Source organism: Lobosporangium transversale (assembly GCF_002105155.1).
Source record: "Lobosporangium transversale strain NRRL 3116 chromosome Unknown BCR41scaffold_8, whole genome shotgun sequence".
Taxonomy (NCBI): domain Eukaryota; kingdom Fungi; phylum Mortierellomycota; class Mortierellomycetes; order Mortierellales; family Mortierellaceae; genus Lobosporangium; species Lobosporangium transversale.
In genome coordinates, this window is record NW_019028986.1 from 788,916 (window position 1) to 806,944 (window position 18,029).

The following is an 18,029-nucleotide window of genomic DNA, read 5'->3' on the forward strand; positions in this document are numbered from 1 at the left end:
AAATTATGCAGACATTGTTCCAAATTTATGGTGCACACTGTGGTGCGGCGCGGAAGGAAAAAAAAAAAAAATATAGAGTGGAGAAACGAGTGAGAAAGAGAGCCAAAAAAAGAGAGTAGGTGAGCGAGAAGAGAACCAAAAGAGCTTTGCTATAAAAAAAAAAATAATAAAATAAAATAAAATAAAATAAAAGACGGCGAGTTCCCAACTATCCGTTAGTCTACACTCTAGTGTTATGTATATATATAATATCTACATTATACCACAATTGTATTCAATGTATCCTAGTCCTCCAAACCATTCAGGTAGAAAAGGAAAACTCAATTGATTGCAACCCTTATTACTTGGTATGTTTGTACATAGACGGCTCATGCTACAACAGAGAGTGTCAGTTATGATATATCTCCGCTCCTTATTAGGAACAGTTTTATACATGTACATGTAAAAAGAAGAACTCATGACCTGACACGTTTTTTTTAACTTTTTTGTTGTGATTGCATTTGTTTGCTAAATCTGGGCCCCTCCCGATAATTGAAGTTTGTTTAGATCCCTTTTTTTTTATATAATACCCCCGCTTTGTCATTTTGCGCAGGAAATAATAATAAAAAAAAGGGAGTATGAGGAGAGAAGAGTGATAAATAAAGTAGAGCAGGAGAGGAAAAAAAAAAAAGGGGAGTAAAGGGGGAGAGGAGGTAAAGGACTATTGCAAATAAAGGATACACAGCTCTTGTCAATAAAAAAAAAAAAAAAAAAAAATTAGGCCTACAAAGCAATGGCGGGAGAACTTCGCTTCAATCCAAAAATTAATCAATGTCGAAAAGCGCGCAAACATACATACATAAAAAAAAAAAAATAAAAAAAAAGGCGCGACAAATGTTGGGGTCATTAATGCGAGCATTCAGGAAAAAAAAAAAAAAAAAAAAAAAAAAAGAATGGGTGCATGCAGAAATTCAGAGGCAGGGGACATTATGCATGTATCCATAATACCCATAATTTCAAATGGAGTGGTTAGTAGTCAAGGATCTTGGAGAATGGTCCAGATCCCAAGGGGAATGAATGCCACAATCCTAGTCTAATTCATGCAGTCATTTTCATCCGTCCAATGGTCTTTCATTATTATTGTATATTATTGTTAATGCTATTGTTATTGTCAATGTTGTTAATTATTGCTATTGGTATCCAAACGCCACTTTGTTTTCTATGTCTCAAGTGCAATTTGTTACAGTTGAGAGTACGATAGTAAGGGAACCACATCATTATGAATAACAATTGCCGCCAGTAAATTTTCCGGAGCTAATTACACAGCAGCTTATATATATATATATACTATATCTTGTTTTATTTTATTTTTTAGGGCTAATGCAAGTGTTGGAAAACGATACCTCTACACCTATTCTACTTTACTCGTTTGATTCTTTATTTTTTTTTTATTTTTTTTTTTTTTACAATACGATCCAGCAAAAAAACAAAAAAAATAAAATAAAATAAAGCAGTGTAGCAACTGAGCAATAAACCTTATAAAATGCAAAGAGCGCGCGGTTTAGGAAAGTCTCCTTCCTCGCAAATGCACTACATTAACAGGCTGGTGACACACAATAGTCCATTGATACGCGGATACATTTGTATAATTGAAGATATTAGCCAATTCTCGATATACACTTTTGCTTCTCTCAAGCACAAGTACTAAAATATAATATAAATACTTTTTTTCTTTTCTTTTCTTTTCTTTTCTTTTTTTTCTTTTTTTACTTTATTATTTGCCTTCATGAACGTATTAATTGCTCGATTGTTTAAGCTCACTCGGCGCGACATTATAGTCGAAAAGAGCAAGGAGCGAAAAGAAGGGAAAAAAGGGAGGGTGGAAGGGATCAGAAGAACCAATCAAGGGTAAAGTACTAAGGCTTCGCCCGGGGGGTCGGACATTTCAGTGATAGTATTGGAACACTCATGTTTATTGGCGTGTTTGTTTCGCCTAATAACACAGCTCGTTTTTTTTTTTTTTTTTTTTTTTTTTTTTTGCGCTCACTTTCAAAAAAAATAAAACAGCAAACGTTCTAGGCGTCGGGTTTTTTTTTCGCGGTGCGCCCATCATCAATTCGTAATTCTCGCTCTGATCTCTTTTTTGAACAAGGCGGCGTAAGAAAACGAAACTCAGCTTCGTCTCTCTCTCTCCCATTTGTCGGTTGGTACGATCTCCCCCTTTTTTTTTCGTCCGTTCACCTTCCACGCGAGAATTTATTTTGTTTCGTCTTGTCGGAGTAAAAAAAAAAAAAAAAAAAAGGAAAGAGATCATTACTCAAAAGACGTTGAATAGAGATGGATTGGTCATACTCAAAAGACGTCAGATAAAGATGGATCTGTCATCTATACGTGGCATATATGTCAAAAAGGATACCTTTTTATTTATTTTATCTTTTTTTTTTATTTTTTTTTTATTTTAATCTTTTGAGTATTGAAAAAGAAAAAAAGAAAAAAAAAAGTCCTAAACACTAGCTCGGTTCAGGGGTCAATATTTGTTGATGACAATGGTTTATAAATTTCCAAACTCCATTGACTATTGAATATATATATCATCTTAAAAGGTAAAGAGCCAAAAGCGGGGTAAAAAGGCTCTCTAAACGCAGATCGAGCCAGGATCGATAAATGTATTCCAAAAAAAAAAAAAAAAAAAAAAAAAAAAAAAGTAAAATAGTCCGAAGAGTCGACAAGAGCATATATGGAAACAAGGCGGGTAGGCTAATAGTCAAAGAACAACAACGGCAACAACAACAACAAAAATGTTGGGTGTAGGTATCATAATAATAGTAATAATAATACTAGTAATGAACCAATGTCGTTCAAATAAACACGATCGGCACGATCTATGAGATGAATGCTTTCAAGCAAAAGTTATAAAAAGACGCGTCACCGAGTCAATAAGTCATAGATCATTGGGTCATCGAGTTACCGAGTCATATTTTTTTTTTTTTTTTTTTTTTGTGAGCGCAAAGTTGATGCATTTGGTTGTAGTTTCTCTCTCTTCCTTTCCCTTCTTTTTACTCTTTGAAAATTCTCATTGTTTTTCTTTGTTTCTTTCTATTGTCTGTGAGCCGTCGTTTTTTTTTTTTTTTTTTTTTTTTTTTTTTTTTAAAAATAGTTAACGACTATTATTCCTTTCTCTTCAAAGGAATAAAAAAAAAAAAAATTGTGAGCTTCAAAGAGAATAGGGCCAGGAGTCTACTTAGATTTGCCACCATTGCTATACCATGGTGTAATAAAAGGTACAAACATTTATTTATAAATATAAAAACGATGCGCTACATGGTGCCACAAGAATGCTCTTTTGTTAAATTGCCAGGATGGAGGAGGGAAGGGGCTCATTGATTGTGTGGGTTATTGGGGTAGGAAGGAGGAGGGAAGGGAAGAGTAAGAGGGAACAAAATCGAGCCTATTTTCCTCGAATAGGCAAGCCTTACGTCCCGATCGTTCAATGCGCCTTTGGTTAAATATAATGCTTATGGAGTATATATAAATATTTATATATCTGAGATATATATATGTATAACACTATAAATCTAATTAGAGTTTCACGATTCAAAATGGATTGAAGTATATGTACTCTTTGCTCGGTATGCCTGCTTACATGGCTTACATGTACGACGATGTTATGCTTCGGCTATGCTTTGCAATGTGTATGAATAGAGTAGTAAACATTTATAAATACTATATTTATTATATATATATTATATTTACAATACATGTAATGCAAATACAGATTAACAAATATCCAGCGTGTGTATACGTACGTGTACTGTATAGGTTTATAATTATGTATTATATACCTCAGTGCATACATCCAAGAGCATATGCAGGAATATCAAACGAGTCGGGCACGATTAGTGCCGATTCGTGTGTAGTGCATATAGATTTATAGAAACTAGCATAATTACACAACCACCAAAGCTGTTGCACCATTTTTCTTTTCTTTGTTGAAGAAAAGTAAACAACTCGATAGATGTAAAAAAAAAACAAAAGAGAACAAAAATATATAATAAAAAAAAAATGCCTAGGTTATTTTACGTTGATTAAAGAGTAAACTGCCGAAATATGGATGAGCACATATGGTCCAGAACAGGGAAAGATCGCCCTAAGAAGTTTAAAACATTAAAACCAAATGCACAAGAAAAAGTTTCTTGTTATGATATATTATACACTTTCTACTTGGAAAAAAAGAAACTTTCCAAAGACACAATGATGACCATAAACGGCTTGGAACACACGACTAAATCTTACATACGAGCATCTTTAGCATGCAAAGCATGCAGACATGCGAGCAAAAAAAAAAAAAAAAAAAAACACACACGGGAGCATGATTGTTTAGTTGAAGGCCAATGCCGTAACAAATCGTCGCCAGAACTTTATTTTTTCTCGATCCTTGAGTGCTGATAGGATGAAGCATGGTTCCATGAGATACCCACGAATGCCGCACGAGCCTTGAGGAGTGGACAGGAATGCTTGTTGCATTAACCTGTAGGGTAATCATGAGCATCAATTTCAGCCATTCATTCAAATGCGTGTGAGCCTATATCTCTTTTCTCCTTTTTTTTTTTACTTTCTGGTACTTCCCCACTTTCTTTATAGAAAAAAAAAATAATAATAATAATAAATAAATAAACTCCACAGATGGTCTTTTTTTCTTTTTATTTAATTAGCTTGGTGAGAACCTGTGCTTTGAAAAACGCGGAAGAAAAAATTTAAGGCATTTCTACACTTCCACGCATGCTCGCATGCATATTAAACAATAACAGAAAAGAAACATTTATTGATATAATAAATAACAAATAAATAAAATGACAATAACTGGAAGGAGTTTTTTTTTTTTTTTTTCTTTTTTCTTTTTCCTTTTTCCTTTTTCCTTTCCTTTATTTGTTTACAACTTGGGGAATCCTTAGGTTGCGAAAGGTGCATAGTTTAATATGACACAAAGCAAGGCATGACCAGCAAAGGATGAACAACAAATAAAAAAGCATTGCCATGCAGCTAATAGGATGTCAAGGATTCGGAGGCGAAGAGCTGAAAAGATACTGATGAGAACTCTCGTAACCCTACCAATTGACCCATGATGTTGTGATCGCCGATTTGATTGGGTTTCCGATCGTCCTTATCTTTTTGAGCATCTTCATCATCACTGACGTCGGCTTGCTCTCCTCGGAACTTCGATCTTTAAACTATGAAACTATGAGAACCTTGTGCCCTGAACTTTGGACCTTTTTTTTTTTTGTGAGGATGTTGACCCGTCATTGTATATAATCAAGTACACATATATATAAACATATGTAATGTAATATAACTGATTATGGTTATATGTACTACAGCTGCACCTTGGAGTGAACTAGTCTAAGAGTGAGAGGCTAGACCATTAACAATATATAATATAGCATGGACAAGGGGAGGGCGTAAACACATCTGTGGTTTAGTTCTTCCATTTTATCAAGGCTTGTGCAATCAAAACATTCTCTTTGGATTTTCCGGCATTACTACAAGAAAACTTGCAGTTGGATCAATTGATAGAGTTTTTCTTTTCTTTTTTCTTTTTTTTTTTTTTTTTTTGTAAAAACTCGGCAACAGAGAAAAAGGTAAAAAAAAAGCAGGGGCATAATATCACTAGACTGAAAAAAAAAAAAAAAAAAGAAAGGTTAAAGAACCATGCGTCTATTGTTTCCATTTCCCTTTCTTTTCACTCTCTCATTTATTGATTCATTTTGGTTCTTGGTATGCTTCAAAAAAAAAATTTATCACCACTTAATACATTAGTACATTGATGCATGTAAAAAGAAATGATAATTTTTAATTTGCCTCCTTTTTTTATGTATACCCCACGATTAAGAATGGAAGGTCCTCTGTCTGGTCTTCAGGCAAGTGGTTGAAGTGTGGTTTGTTGCAGCTTGATCAAAAGGTGAAATGTCTTTTTTGTCGCGAAATTAATTTGATTTAATAAGAAAGCAGTGCCACATACCCGGAGTTGGGGATCAATGTTGGTTGTGTGTGATGTGTTCGTGTTCGGAGTACACTGAGGGCGAAGTATATTTTTTTGTACGACACTGCACGGCAGTTTTTCTTTATTTGCCCATTCAATTATAAGAATTTAAAAAAAAACTTACAAACTGAACAAATTGACACAGACCTTTTAGGAGTTAATGTGCAATTACATTCATAACACTTGGTATACATATACACATCTATACGTACTTTGCATAGTACATTTGTACTACCATGACAACAATTTGTAAGCCAGTTGAATGTTTTCATTTTCAAAGTGAGGAGAGAGAAAAAAGGAAGAGAGGAGTTATTAAGGGTTTGAGGACATGTGGACTGGGCACAAAACAGCATCCATTCACACACACACGTACACACTACATACATATACATTTACATTCATACATCCACACATTCGCACGTCCACACATCCACACAAATACGATACAACATGACATGACATGGTGCATACGATACGACTTGACATTTGTAATGTCATGTCTTATCTTATGATCGTTCCAGCACAGCAAAAAAAAAAAAGATATAAAGTGCAATGCCCAATCGTAATTTACGTCATGGCGTCGATCTCCTTTCCCTTCATTTCATTCCTTAGACCCTTGCTTAAACACTTGGAAATGTATAAAAAATTTCATTTGCCGATAAAAAGGCCGGAGAATTTTATTTTTCTTTCTATAATTGAATACACACCTCTATTTTTAATTGAAAGCTCTTTTTTTTTTTCCTGAACGCCATGATGAATAGGCGAATAGGCATTTACGCTTATCAATCATGAATGGAAAACCGCGCATTGACCGTGTATATGATCTAGTTCCGCAAGATCATATTGTAGAGCATGAACAAAAGCCGTTCGAGAAGCAATTGCGGACCTGGATTCATACCAATTTTTTTATTATTTTTCTTTTTATATAAACATGCATTAGCTCTACGAACTATACAGCGCGACTTCTATTATACTGATCCGTCCATGCTTGATAATTCTATATAGCCTTTTCAGTAAAGGTCTTTAATAAAGATTTATTTGTATACATGTGTGAGACCAAAAGTGGAAAGGATACATTACATTTATATTTTTTTTTGTTTTCCTTTTTTAGCGTTAAGATGAAAGGTGAGAGGGAGGGCTTGTTCTCCTCTTAAGGGAACGGCACAAGATATTTATTTCAAACGTGTTTCGGAATGCCAGAAACATGTCCATTAATTAATTCTCTCATTCTCTCATTCTTATTCATTCATCATCCAAGTCCTTCTCACCATGGAAAGCGAATTCGATACATCTCAGGAGCAGCAGCAACAGCAGAAGCCACCCTTCTATGTCCAGTATAATCAGATAGGCCCTCCACTACGTGCAATGGAGTGTGCTACAGAAGCTCGATTTATCGAATCACTCTTCCTTATCGCAGATGACGCGCGCGATACCTATCAGACGCACATAGTCCGTGGTATTCCCAACTTTCCGAGCTTCTATTCGTTGATTCGTTTTGTGAATCTTAAAATAGACCTATATAACGAGAGTAATACCCAGAGCAGCAACAGGAACAGCGATAACAGCAGCAATAGTGGTAGCATTAGTACATGTGCCTTGCCTACTACTCTTACTAAAGACAACAAGGTTATGAACCAGTATGGACGGTCTCGTTCACCTTGGATACAGCTCATCAATCAACCCTACAGAATCCTTACCACGATCACAGCGATTGGCAAGACCAGTTTAAGATCACAACATCAGTTCATTACAGTTCCTCAGAGTCAGGTGAAGCGAGACTTCAATGATCGAGAACAGGATAAAATGTATGAACGTTTGGAACCAGGGGATGAACCTCCACGGCAATTTGCAAGTGTAGATGGTGGACAAGTCTTTGTTAAATTTGAAACGAATGAACAGGGACAAGGTTTTTTCCGGCCTGATCCTTGTCCGTTTAAACCATATCCGGTCATAGGCCCCAAGCTTGCTCAAATGATTTTGGAAAAGGGGCCCGAAGAAGTAAAAGAACGACCCAAGAATGCATTTAAAATCAAACTTCGTTTGCGTGAGTCGGATGAGGATGAGGTATTATTGAACACATTAAATAGTAATGTAGTATTCCTTGCTTTTGTCTTTTTTTTTTTTTTTTTTTTTTCTCTCTTCATCTTCTGATTTTTTTTTTCTTTTTCTATTTTTCCTTTGTTGAATACGTAGCTCGGTCATGTCACAAACTCGCGTTACGCTGGATTGCTATATGATGTTTTGTTTTATGGTATTCAACAAGGATATTACGCTAACGGCTCTGGACCCTTCACCACACCTGAGCCACTTGTTAAAGATGCAACAACAACAACAACAACAACAATGCTCACTACTACTACTACTACTAACACAGAATCAAGATCAGGATTAAGAACAGAATCAACAAATATTGCTGTTCCAGCTGGTGCTAGATTCTACAAGGATGCGAACGTTCATGAGGTATTTGTCGGCTATCAGCATGAACTCAAAGTCAGAGATGGAGTGTATGCCTGGAGTTGGGTCGAGCGGGAAAAGATCCATAATGGTTTAGACGTCATCCAGATACAAGTTTGTTCCAGTAACGATGGGAGTGAAAAAATTATCTCGCTATGGAGAGCCATTATTGGAGAGACCTCCCGCCCTTCCAAAGCATCTCTTTAGAAAAAGCTTAAAAAATAATAATAAAAGTGGATTCTGAAGTACAAAAGCTATTTTATTAAGGGAGCATTATACTCGTGTCATTTTAAAAAGATGCATTTGCGATTGCTTCCTGTGAATAGCAAGCCATTGGTATAGTGATACAAAGAAAAAAGGGGGAAAAGAACAGCTATAACAACTACTGACTCTTGAAAGTAACAAGAGGATGTTGTTTAGGATTTTTTTTTTTTTTTTTTTCAAGTATTAAATCCATCCATTTTAGGGAAAGACAAAGGGTTATAGACAAAGGTTATAGACAAAGGGTTATGTATTTGCGTATATGTGTGTCTGTGCACGCTCTTTAATGAGCGGCAGTCGTGGTCCTGTTCCGGATTCCGCATTCTCCACGAAGGCCACAAGCCTCGATCCATTCACTATGTCTTTTAATTAACTCTGGAACAATTCTGCTCTCAATCTCAATATGTTGAACCTCATCCTCTTCAGGTGTCAGTCGAATCTCTGTCTCGTCTTCATTTGTAATCAACTTGACTACTCTCTTTCGCGTCGTCAAGATGTTACCAATCACGATCTGGTGTCCATAACGTCGCAAGGCCTGACGAGATTTGGATGGCAACAATGCTTCATCGGTCTCTAGTTTGAATGAGACGATGAACGCCTTGGGTGTCCAATCATTCACTAAAGGCTTCAAGATCTTGGGTACTTGATCCATGGATAAGTTCAAGAGTCCATCGCCGGATTGAATCTTATGTTCAGACATCTTGTCTGCAGGGATAAAGAAATCAGACACAGCTGCTGCAAGGTAGTACATGGCATTAACGTCCATCTTGGAAATGATCTGTGCTGCGGTGCGAAGAAGGAAAAGATAGTCGTTCACAGTAACAAAGTCCAAAGTCAACAATGTTCCTGCACGTTGAGTCTAATTTGGTTGTATCAGATTTTGTAATGCGAAATATGGGGTGAGTGAAATAGTTTCTCAGAATAATTGGATTGGACTGTCTTTCTTTAGCGTGTATATTTGATAAAAAAGAACATGGGAACTCAAAGTCATTATTATTTCATACCTCGCGATATTTTTGAAGGACGGATCTCATTTGGTCGACATAGGCAGGCATGACTAAAAAAAAAGTTATGGATATGTAGTTGAGTCCGGCTGTGTGTCATCTATTCTCCGTATTCTCCTATATGACGGATAAACCTTAAAAGAAATTGTTCCGAGGACCCTGGGAAAAAAAAAAATCTCTTTATTTTTGCCTTAAGCTTACCATGAATGCCTTTATCATCCGCTTCCATAAACTCCAAGAAGCAGTTTTTAGAATGGCTATAGTGACGCGAGTAAGGCTGAAGACTGAATTGGCGATGCATAAAGATCACGGCATATCCTTCTTCCAAAAAGTATTCTGCTGATGTGGCGCCACGAGTTCCAGCACTGAAGTTGTCAATGAATCGAACTGTTTGAGTCTCCAAAGGCACAGTCGTTCCTCCGCTCTATTTGTTTTGATGAAAGAATTGTTAGAATACATCACGTCTAAAAAAAATGTTGGTCACAGGTGAGGGAGGCCACCAAAAAAGGAGACAAGGCCGAAAAATGGACAGAAATTGTCAAACAATCAAAGCGATAAAAAGATTAAAAGAGCATCTGTGTTGCGGTCGGTCTGTTCGCCTGTTTGTACGATCACGATGTGGGATGATCTTTATACACTTCTGATCGCGCGCTCCAAAAACATTGTAAAAAAAAAAAAAAAAAAGTCTTACGATCTGATCTACGCTACTGTTCAATGTCATCTCCGATATCCTTTTTTTTTATGTTATGATAGTGCTGAATACAACTTCACAATTTACATCTGTGAACTTACAGTAACAAGAACAACTCTACGACCTTCATGCATATGTCTGTCAACGAAGGTGTGGATCTTCTCTGCATTCTCAGCCAAGAACTTTGGTGGAGCGTGGGTTGCAAAATAGAAATCAGCGGAGACAGGGCCTGGACTAGAGGTTGAGGCAGGAGTTGAAGCGCCTGAAAGTGAAGCGGTTGTACGGTTGAGAGCATCTCCGTTGAGATGTTGTCCATTGATGGTAATGGGTTTCTTAGGGATTGGCTGGTTTAGTTCGTGGGAAGCCATCGCTGGTTACAAATGAATAGTGGGAGGAAAAAAAAAAAAAAAAAAAAAAAAAAAAAGGCTTATATGAGCTAGCAAGTTGTATGCTATGAAATGGAAGAGTGAAGAGAGAGGAGTGTAGATAATGGAGTAAAAAGTAAAGGCTTGAAATGAAAAGAAATGAAGTGAAGTGATGGACATTGTTCAATTTCAGCTTTTTAAACAATGATACCAGTGACTGTCACCAAAGGACCTTGCTTTTTTCATTTCACCTCTATTGGAATTATCTCGAAGTTAGCAAGCAATCCTCGATAGTCAATTAGAGGAATGCAACAACGTGAATAGCATAGGCACAGCAAATAGACAGAGTAGACTTGGAGGAACAATTAAACTTCTTTACAACAAGAGGGCAAGGATGACGATCATAATAACGATCCAGGGCTAAAAAAAAAAAAAAAAAACACACACACACATACACACACATACACATACACACACATGTATTACATTGAACAAGATCTTGTTCGTTGATCCAGAAAGTGTTATTGTGTTTGTCAAAAGATCTTCCCACAACCTCTGGTCTTTATACTCTGATATTGCATTTGTGATTTGTCACCAGTAAACACTTTAATGCTTTACTGAGCTTTCTGTGGCTGCAAAGTGCAGAGCAAAACGACGTGGTGGGTTCACCCAGGGAATTTTTTATGCTTCGATTTCATGTGTCATTCAGCCTTCTGGCTTTGGCCCTTCTATCATTCTCTCTCTCTCTTTTTTTTTTTTTCTTTTACTGCACGGATATCGAATCTATCGCCCGGTCCTCTCTCTTTTTCTTTTTCATAATCTTGCTCTATCTTTTCATCTTTTCTCACTCCTGCTACTGCATCTATCCCGTGCTCATTGTTCACTTTGCAGGATTGCAGACATCTCATTTGCTTTGTTTCTTTTGAATTGTCACGCATTTCTACACACATAAACAATTCTCTCTTCCTATTCTCTCTCTTCTCTTTCATTTCTCTCTGTGCTCCTTTGTCCCTGTATTTGGCTCTTTATTTCCGATCAGTGTTTTGCCTTCCGTTTTCAATTGTAAATTGATCGCTACACAATGAGCAAGAATCCAGTCAGCAGGAACAGGAAACTAGGTGCTCTAGTTGCCTACACCACTTTGGCATGTACATTGGTCTCTGCAGGAGTATATCTATATTGTCAACAGCAAAAAAATAGCGCTTCTCGTCGTTCATCCACAGATAGCAACAATACTAGTGGTGCGAGGAACGGCTCTAGTCAGGATCGGAACTCTAGAGGTAGTCTGGATAACGGAAATCGTAGAAACAATAGCGGGCAACTCGACGATGAGCGATCATCAGAGGTAATTTCATTACTTTATCGATTTTATTTTATTTTATTTCTTTTTTTTTTTTCTACTCCAGTTAGACATGATGTTCTTGAAGCAAGGGAAAAAGAAAGGGGGTTTTCCTTAGTAAATGGATCTTCTTGAACCATGTGTGAATATATGATTAACAACCATTTTGCCTTTTTCTTCATCCAATTACTTTTTGTTGCTTGTTTGTTTGTTGTTCTCGTGCCAATGTGTCATTGCCTACACTACGATTGCCCTCCTTTTTTTTTTTTGTCTGTTTGTTTAAATCTTGTATCAGGCTCAGTCATCGTCTTTGTCAAGGCTCGGATCAAGGATTGCAAAGACCGTTAAAAGGAACCGCAAAGTCATGACTATCTCACTTAAAAATGTAAAGTTGATGCGATCGAAGATATGCTGCTTTGTTTCGTTTTTTTTTTTTTTTTTTTTTTTTTTTTTTTGGCTCATGTATTTATTTATCGTATATCATTGTTCCTTTATTCTTCTATCTACTCACATGTATACGGTACCTTTGTTTAAAAAAAAAAATAGACTATTGTATGGAACCCATCACCCGATCCAACAACACCCAACTACGGTTTTGTGGAGGGCGCGGTCCCATTGCTATTTCATCTAGCTGAGAACTATAATTTGCACTTGATTTTACTCTGCCCCTCTTTGACACAGCAACATCAGAATGGGAAGGACCGTGTCCCAACGATTCAGGAACAGGACGAAATGAAACGTCAGCAGCAATTGGTCCAGGATCGAGATCGGGAGCAGATTTTGACCATGCTTAAGAATGCAGGATTAATTACGCCTCCAGGGAGTCGAGGATCCAAATTGATTGATCCTCGTCAGGTCTTGATCTGTGAAACAGAAGAAGGAGTTGGTCATGTGGTTCGTCATTTGGAGAGTCAAGTTCATGTGGAGGCACTACAGAGTGTGCTCGAGATGGTCCAAGGCGTTGTTCCCAAAGTTGTGTTTGTACAAAAGAGACCTGGTCACAGCAGAGCATCCTCGATTGCAAAGAATGGGCAAGAAGGAGTTGAAGCAGGTAATGGTCAGGTAAACGACGATATCATGACGAGATCGCATGTGCGTGTACGATCCTCTTCTAGGGGCTCGAATTCAGGATCAGAGGATCATCGTCATAAGAGCGAATCATCTGTATCGCCATCCTCATCCCAAATAATGGGTGATTCATTTGTGGAAGTCATCAAGCCATCATTATCATCATCATCGCCAACATTGGTATCTAGATATGTGACTCAAGCAGGCAAGAAGGGCTATGTTGAAGTGACGCATCAACTGACACAAAGTAGTCTTAATCCAGAGTATAGTAGCTAAAGTAAAGGGGAATAAGCCTCCATCCTTTTCTTGTTTCGTGTGTGTTTCTGTATGGCCAATCAAGCGCGCTTTGTTCGTTTAGAGAGAAGTGTATGATAGACATAGGCACAGGCATTGTTGGGCGCAGAGGGAAAAAAGATAAAAAAAGGAATTCGATCAGTCTACTGCAACTGAGCCTTTCTTTCTTTTTTGAGAAAAGGGATACATTTTGAACTCAAGTTGAGTCAGTTGAAAGGATCAAAAGGCAAGAGGGAGAGAGGGATCAGACGGGGTAAGGAGGGATTTCGAAAGATAGTCGATATGATACAAGGGAAATAACGACAATTGGGATTGTGGCATGTCTGGATCAGAATGGAGAGTAGACCAAACAAGTCGGAACTCATTGACCATGATTTAACCCCGGCGAAGCATCTGTGTGAGCAAGAAGGGAAAATAAAAAGCTCTGTCTCTTCCAATGAAATCTAATGGTCGCTTGTCTCATCAGACATTAGTTTTTTTTAATTAGAACATTTTATGCATTATCATGACTAGTCATCACTACAATGCGATGTACACTCAATATGGCTTGAATAGGCAGTGATCATCTGAATCATTTCTCTCTCATTCACTTTTTTTTCACTTCACCTTTCTCGCTTCTCACATTCACTCGCATCTGTCTCATTCTGAAATAATATACCCCATTCAGCATACATTAGTTGCTGTCTATAATCACAACCACATTCTATTGACTCTCTCTCTCTCTCTTACTCTCACATTCTCACTCTCACTCTCACTCTCACTCTCACCCTTTTTATTTATTTATTTATTATTATTATTATTATTTTGTTTCTATCTCTCTCACTAATCCTGCTTCTTCATAGTATCCTATTCCTTACTGCGTACTGTAATCTCTCAATTGCATCTGCGGATACCCCATCCTTATACTCTTCAATCTACTTTTCTAATTTTTAACCTCGTCGTGGACCATGGACTTTGTCACATATCAATTTGAATCCTCTTCCCAGTTCTACGATGGTAAAAATAAAAAAAAAAATAATAATAATAATAATAAATAAATTAAGCTTGCAATAATGATATCCAACCTTTTTTTTGTTTTTATTCGTTTAGAGTTGAATGATCTTCTTCAAGAAGGTGGATTCCACGATAGTCCAGAATCTCAGGTCAACACGTATATCTCTCTAATCGTTCAATATCAAGGTAAAATAAACATTAAAAAGAAAAAAGATCTTCCTCTCATAAAACGTCATCAGGAATTGTGGATCGGTTATTGCGAAAAAGAAAAAAAAAAAAAAAAAAGGAGAAGCGGGCAAAGAGACGAGATGGTGCTCGGATTACACACAATCATGCATGTACACAGGCATGCTCTCTTTCTTGTGTACAAACAGCAGTCATTTGATGCATTTTTTGAAAGGCTGATCACTCAAATGTTGAAATCGAAATGTGGACAAAACTACATTTCATTATCCTAAAAAAAAGTAAAAAACAAAATAATAAAAAACTCGTGTGTGGAGAAGGAGCGGAGCAGTTTTTTTTTCCTGATATGATTGGGTTCCATTCTTTAAGACGTAACCTATCATGATTCCAAAGTTTTTTGATGACCTTTTTATTCCGATGAATTTTCATTGCTCCAGACTGACGAATTTTTGTTTTTCTCTTTAAAAAGGCCAGTTTCTAGATCAATCAGGACAAGATTTAGCACAATGTTGTTATCGTCTTTTTGATTCAGATCTGTTCCAAAACAATACTCTCAGCATCACTTCCACCATTAGTGACCGTGCAGTCCAGGTACGGTTGATCAAAACTGATTATAAAGATAGGACTGCAAATGATGTAACAGGTTGTTGGGGTATGATTGAAACAAAACAGGAAATGAATGTCTTTATTCATTTAAGAAGACTGAGGATTGTGCGAGGGCTGTGCGAGGGGCTGTGCGAGTCATGCATGAATGAATGATATGATATCATTTTTAGAAAAGAAAAGAAAAGTGTACACAGGCGTATTACATCCATTAATGCTAGCTTACTAATTGTGTAAAAGAAATTGGTTCATCTTCTTTAGAACCAAGCCGAAGAGGATTTATGGGTTACATATCATTTCCTCTACTATGCGGGCATGGTAACACCCAAGGCCTATAATTGGATGCTTACCAGCGAGTTCTTTGCAAAGCTCAAGTATCAAATTTTGCGGATGGGTGGTAAGAAAAAAAATATCAGTACAGAATAGACAATGGCTATTTTTTCATCTTCTTCAGTATCAGGAAACGGAGACAACGTGGGGTTTATCAGTGGTTGATCTTTCCATTTTATTTTTTTATTTTTTTATTTTTTCTTTATACCATTTAGGCATGCGACTTCAACCTCTTGCTATCACTTTAATGTATGAGATCTGTCGGGTTCAATCTTTGAAACCCCAAGAGCTAGGTAAGAAGGGCTCTATAAATGAACCTCTACATGTGCTTTTTATATTTTTATATACTACCGCGTTTTCTTTCTTATATACGATATACTAAATATTTTGCCTGTATGGAATGTTATTATATAGCAATTTTGGATGAAGATTTCCTTCATTACTTGCTGGATCTCGTGGAGCGGACGAGGACGGATGAGGATGAAGGAGTAAACTATAGCATTATCAAGCTATTATTGACATGTAATGAGCAATTCATGTTGAACCAAACAGCTTGCAAGGCTGCTTACAATTATACACCTTCCAACACTCTACTTGTTGTCCTGGCAGACCGACCTGGTGCAAGCTGTACATTTGGCGAAAATTTAATCTTTATGTTAAACCGAGCGGGTAAAAAAAAAAAAAAAAAAAAAAAAAAAATGAAAGAGAAAACTGGATATTCATATGAAACTCAAGGTTTTGGACATGGTTGATTAACAATCTTCCTTCTTCTTTCTCTGTAACTTTTACTAAATAGAAGATCCATCGCTACAAATGCTAATTCTCAAGCTTCTCTATCTCCTCTTCACATCGCCGAAAACGCAACTTCGATACTTCTTTTATACCAATGACCTTCATGTGCTTGTGGATGTAATTATTCGAGAGCTTTGGGACTTACCTGAGGAACAAGAGCCAATTCGGCATGCTTATCTTCGAGTTTTGGGGCCATTGCTCAAGAACAGTCAACTTGCACAGGAGCAGGATACATATAAACGTCCGGAAATCCTCAAGCTATTGGCACAGTTAGGTGGTGAGGAGATGGATGAATCGTTGAGACAGCATTTATGGGAACAGGAGATGAGAGAATTAGAGAAGCTGCAGGCAGAGAACGAAAATAGAAAGTTGACCTATCGCGATCGACAGAGTAGCAATGCTACTATTGCATCTACATCTACATCTACATCCTCAACTACATCTACGCTACTTTCTTCTTTTTCTTCGCGTCCACAAGTGAGAAGCTCTAGCATCAGTAGTTGTAGTTGCAATAGTAGCAGTAGTAGTCTTTGCAGTAGTCCTATCGTAGACAAAAAAACAGCACATGCCATTCAGAGGCCAGCATCTTCTTCTTCTATAAGCAGCGCTGGATCAGTGATTCTCGAGAATGTGTTACCACCAGCAAGTGGTCATAGTAGTTGTCCTGTTCATATGCACATGGCCTCACCGCCATCAACACCAGGAGCCATATCAGGATTCATTGAGCGACGAGATTCACCTCTACCTCCTCGATCTGCCAGCCCAACAACTCAACGGTTGGTGGAGCGAGTGTTGCGGGAGTGGCTCGAGCATGAACTCAAGGCTACTGCTGCTGCTTCTGCTGCTGCTGCTGTATCATCTACTACCACTCACTGTTAATTAGGAAAGAAGAAGAAGAAAAAAAGCGCCACACCTTTTCTTCCTTTTGTAATATATATAATCATTGACTCTCAATCCTCGCTCTTCTGATGCATAAAGGCTTTACCAGCATTATTAAATGACAAAAATGGTTTCTTTTGCTTTCTTCTTTCTTTTTACTTTTTTGACTTCCAAAAGAGGTCTTGCAGAGCATCAGCCAATTCTACTAAGTCTCGTTTATGTTGACTAAAAGTATTCTCTGGCTCATTCAACACGCAGTCATGACTGCTGAGATCAACACTATTTCTAACTATTTGCTCCACAGATGCCGTCTTTGTGGTACCTACACTAACACCAGGCACCTAGACATCCACTCCTCCACATTGTAGAGGGAATGATCCTATAAGACGTGTTTTGGCCATGAACATCTTTGTATCAGAAACTATAGCCAAGGGACGTTTGACTTTACTCGGGAGTCTATAGTGGTTCCCACCCAAATCTGGGTCTATACTTGTAACAGTATGATGTGTATATTTGGGACAAAAAAGGTCCTTTCATTATTGGATTTTTTTGACGTTGCTGATACTACATCGCTCACTATCGGGCAGCATTTTTTGCCCCTTGATGAACTAGCGTGCGTTGGTAATTCGTTCAAACGAGCTCAACTGTAGTGGAACTGGAGTTCGAGTTGGAGTTGGTTTGGAATATTGGTGCCTTTGTGTGGTTCATGTCTGGTGGTGGGATGCGTCAACATGTTTCAGTGATGTTTATCCATCAA

At 37.4% G+C, this 18,029-nt stretch overlaps 5 protein-coding genes across 5 annotated transcripts; 4 read left to right on the top strand and 1 right to left on the bottom strand.

The window, feature by feature from the left end:
* Positions 1–932: 932 nt before the first annotated feature.
* On the top strand, positions 933–1,687 carry BCR41DRAFT_368782 (hypothetical protein; the record flags this gene model as incomplete). The annotated part of the gene is made up of 3 exons (XM_022026409.1): positions 933–1,007; positions 1,072–1,239; positions 1,499–1,687. The coding sequence occupies 3 exons, from the start codon at positions 933–935 to the stop codon at positions 1,685–1,687; spliced, it is 432 nt and encodes a 143-aa protein (XP_021883961.1).
* Positions 1,688–7,205: 5,518 nt separating this feature from the next.
* Positions 7,206–8,724, top strand: BCR41DRAFT_420212 (hypothetical protein). Its single transcript, XM_022029865.1, has 2 exons — positions 7,206–8,080; positions 8,210–8,724. Exons 1-2 carry the CDS (start codon positions 7,286–7,288, stop codon positions 8,675–8,677), a joined length of 1,263 nt encoding a protein of 420 aa, XP_021883962.1. The 5' UTR covers positions 7,206–7,285; the 3' UTR covers positions 8,678–8,724.
* Positions 8,725–8,925: 201 nt separating this feature from the next.
* On the bottom strand, positions 8,926–10,831 carry BCR41DRAFT_348824 (DNA/pantothenate metabolism flavo protein). The gene is made up of 4 exons (XM_022023371.1): positions 10,528–10,831; positions 9,937–10,159; positions 9,736–9,788; positions 8,926–9,590 (listed from the first exon to the last, which is right to left on the bottom strand). Exons 1-4 carry the CDS (start codon positions 10,792–10,794, stop codon positions 9,015–9,017), a joined length of 1,119 nt encoding a protein of 372 aa, XP_021883963.1. The 5' UTR covers positions 10,795–10,831; the 3' UTR covers positions 8,926–9,014.
* A 711-nt stretch (positions 10,832–11,542) lies between these two features.
* On the top strand, positions 11,543–13,474 carry BCR41DRAFT_333587 (hypothetical protein; the record flags this gene model as incomplete). Its single annotated transcript, XM_022021895.1, has 4 exons — positions 11,543–12,136; positions 12,426–12,515; positions 12,677–12,833; positions 12,960–13,474. Exons 1-4 carry the CDS (start codon positions 11,873–11,875, stop codon positions 13,472–13,474), a joined length of 1,026 nt encoding a protein of 341 aa, XP_021883964.1. The 5' UTR covers positions 11,543–11,872.
* A 558-nt stretch (positions 13,475–14,032) lies between these two features.
* On the top strand, positions 14,033–17,382 carry BCR41DRAFT_420215 (hypothetical protein). The gene is made up of 7 exons (XM_022029866.1): positions 14,033–14,488; positions 14,582–14,671; positions 15,138–15,259; positions 15,533–15,668; positions 15,817–15,894; positions 16,016–16,270; positions 16,398–17,382. Exons 1-7 carry the CDS (start codon positions 14,440–14,442, stop codon positions 17,270–17,272), a joined length of 1,605 nt encoding a protein of 534 aa, XP_021883965.1. The 5' UTR covers positions 14,033–14,439; the 3' UTR covers positions 17,273–17,382.
* The last annotated feature ends 647 nt before the right edge of the window (positions 17,383–18,029 follow it).

Bases quoted from the DNA above. Each gene is read 5' to 3' on its own strand.
- BCR41DRAFT_420212 (XM_022029865.1), top strand. From the start codon at position 7,286: ATGGAAAGCGAATTCGATACATCTCAGGAGCAGCAGCAACAGCAGAAG. The intron at 8,081-8,209 runs GTATTATTGAAC...TTGAATACGTAG, and splicing joins GTGAGTCGGATGAGGATGAG to CTCGGTCATGTCACAAACTC.
- BCR41DRAFT_348824 (XM_022023371.1), bottom strand. From the start codon at position 10,794: ATGGCTTCCCACGAACTAAACCAGCCAATCCCTAAGAAACCCATTACC. The intron at 10,160-10,527 runs GTAAGTTCACAG...CAAAACAAATAG, and splicing joins GTAGAGTTGTTCTTGTTACT to AGCGGAGGAACGACTGTGCC. The intron at 9,789-9,936 runs GTAAGCTTAAGG...CTTTTTTTTTAG, and splicing joins GGATGATAAAGGCATTCATG to TCATGCCTGCCTATGTCGAC.
- BCR41DRAFT_420215 (XM_022029866.1), top strand. From the start codon at position 14,440: ATGGACTTTGTCACATATCAATTTGAATCCTCTTCCCAGTTCTACGAT. The intron at 15,669-15,816 runs GTAAGAAAAAAA...TATACCATTTAG, and splicing joins TCAAATTTTGCGGATGGGTG to GCATGCGACTTCAACCTCTT. The intron at 16,271-16,397 runs GTAAAAAAAAAA...TTTACTAAATAG, and splicing joins CTTTATGTTAAACCGAGCGG to AAGATCCATCGCTACAAATG.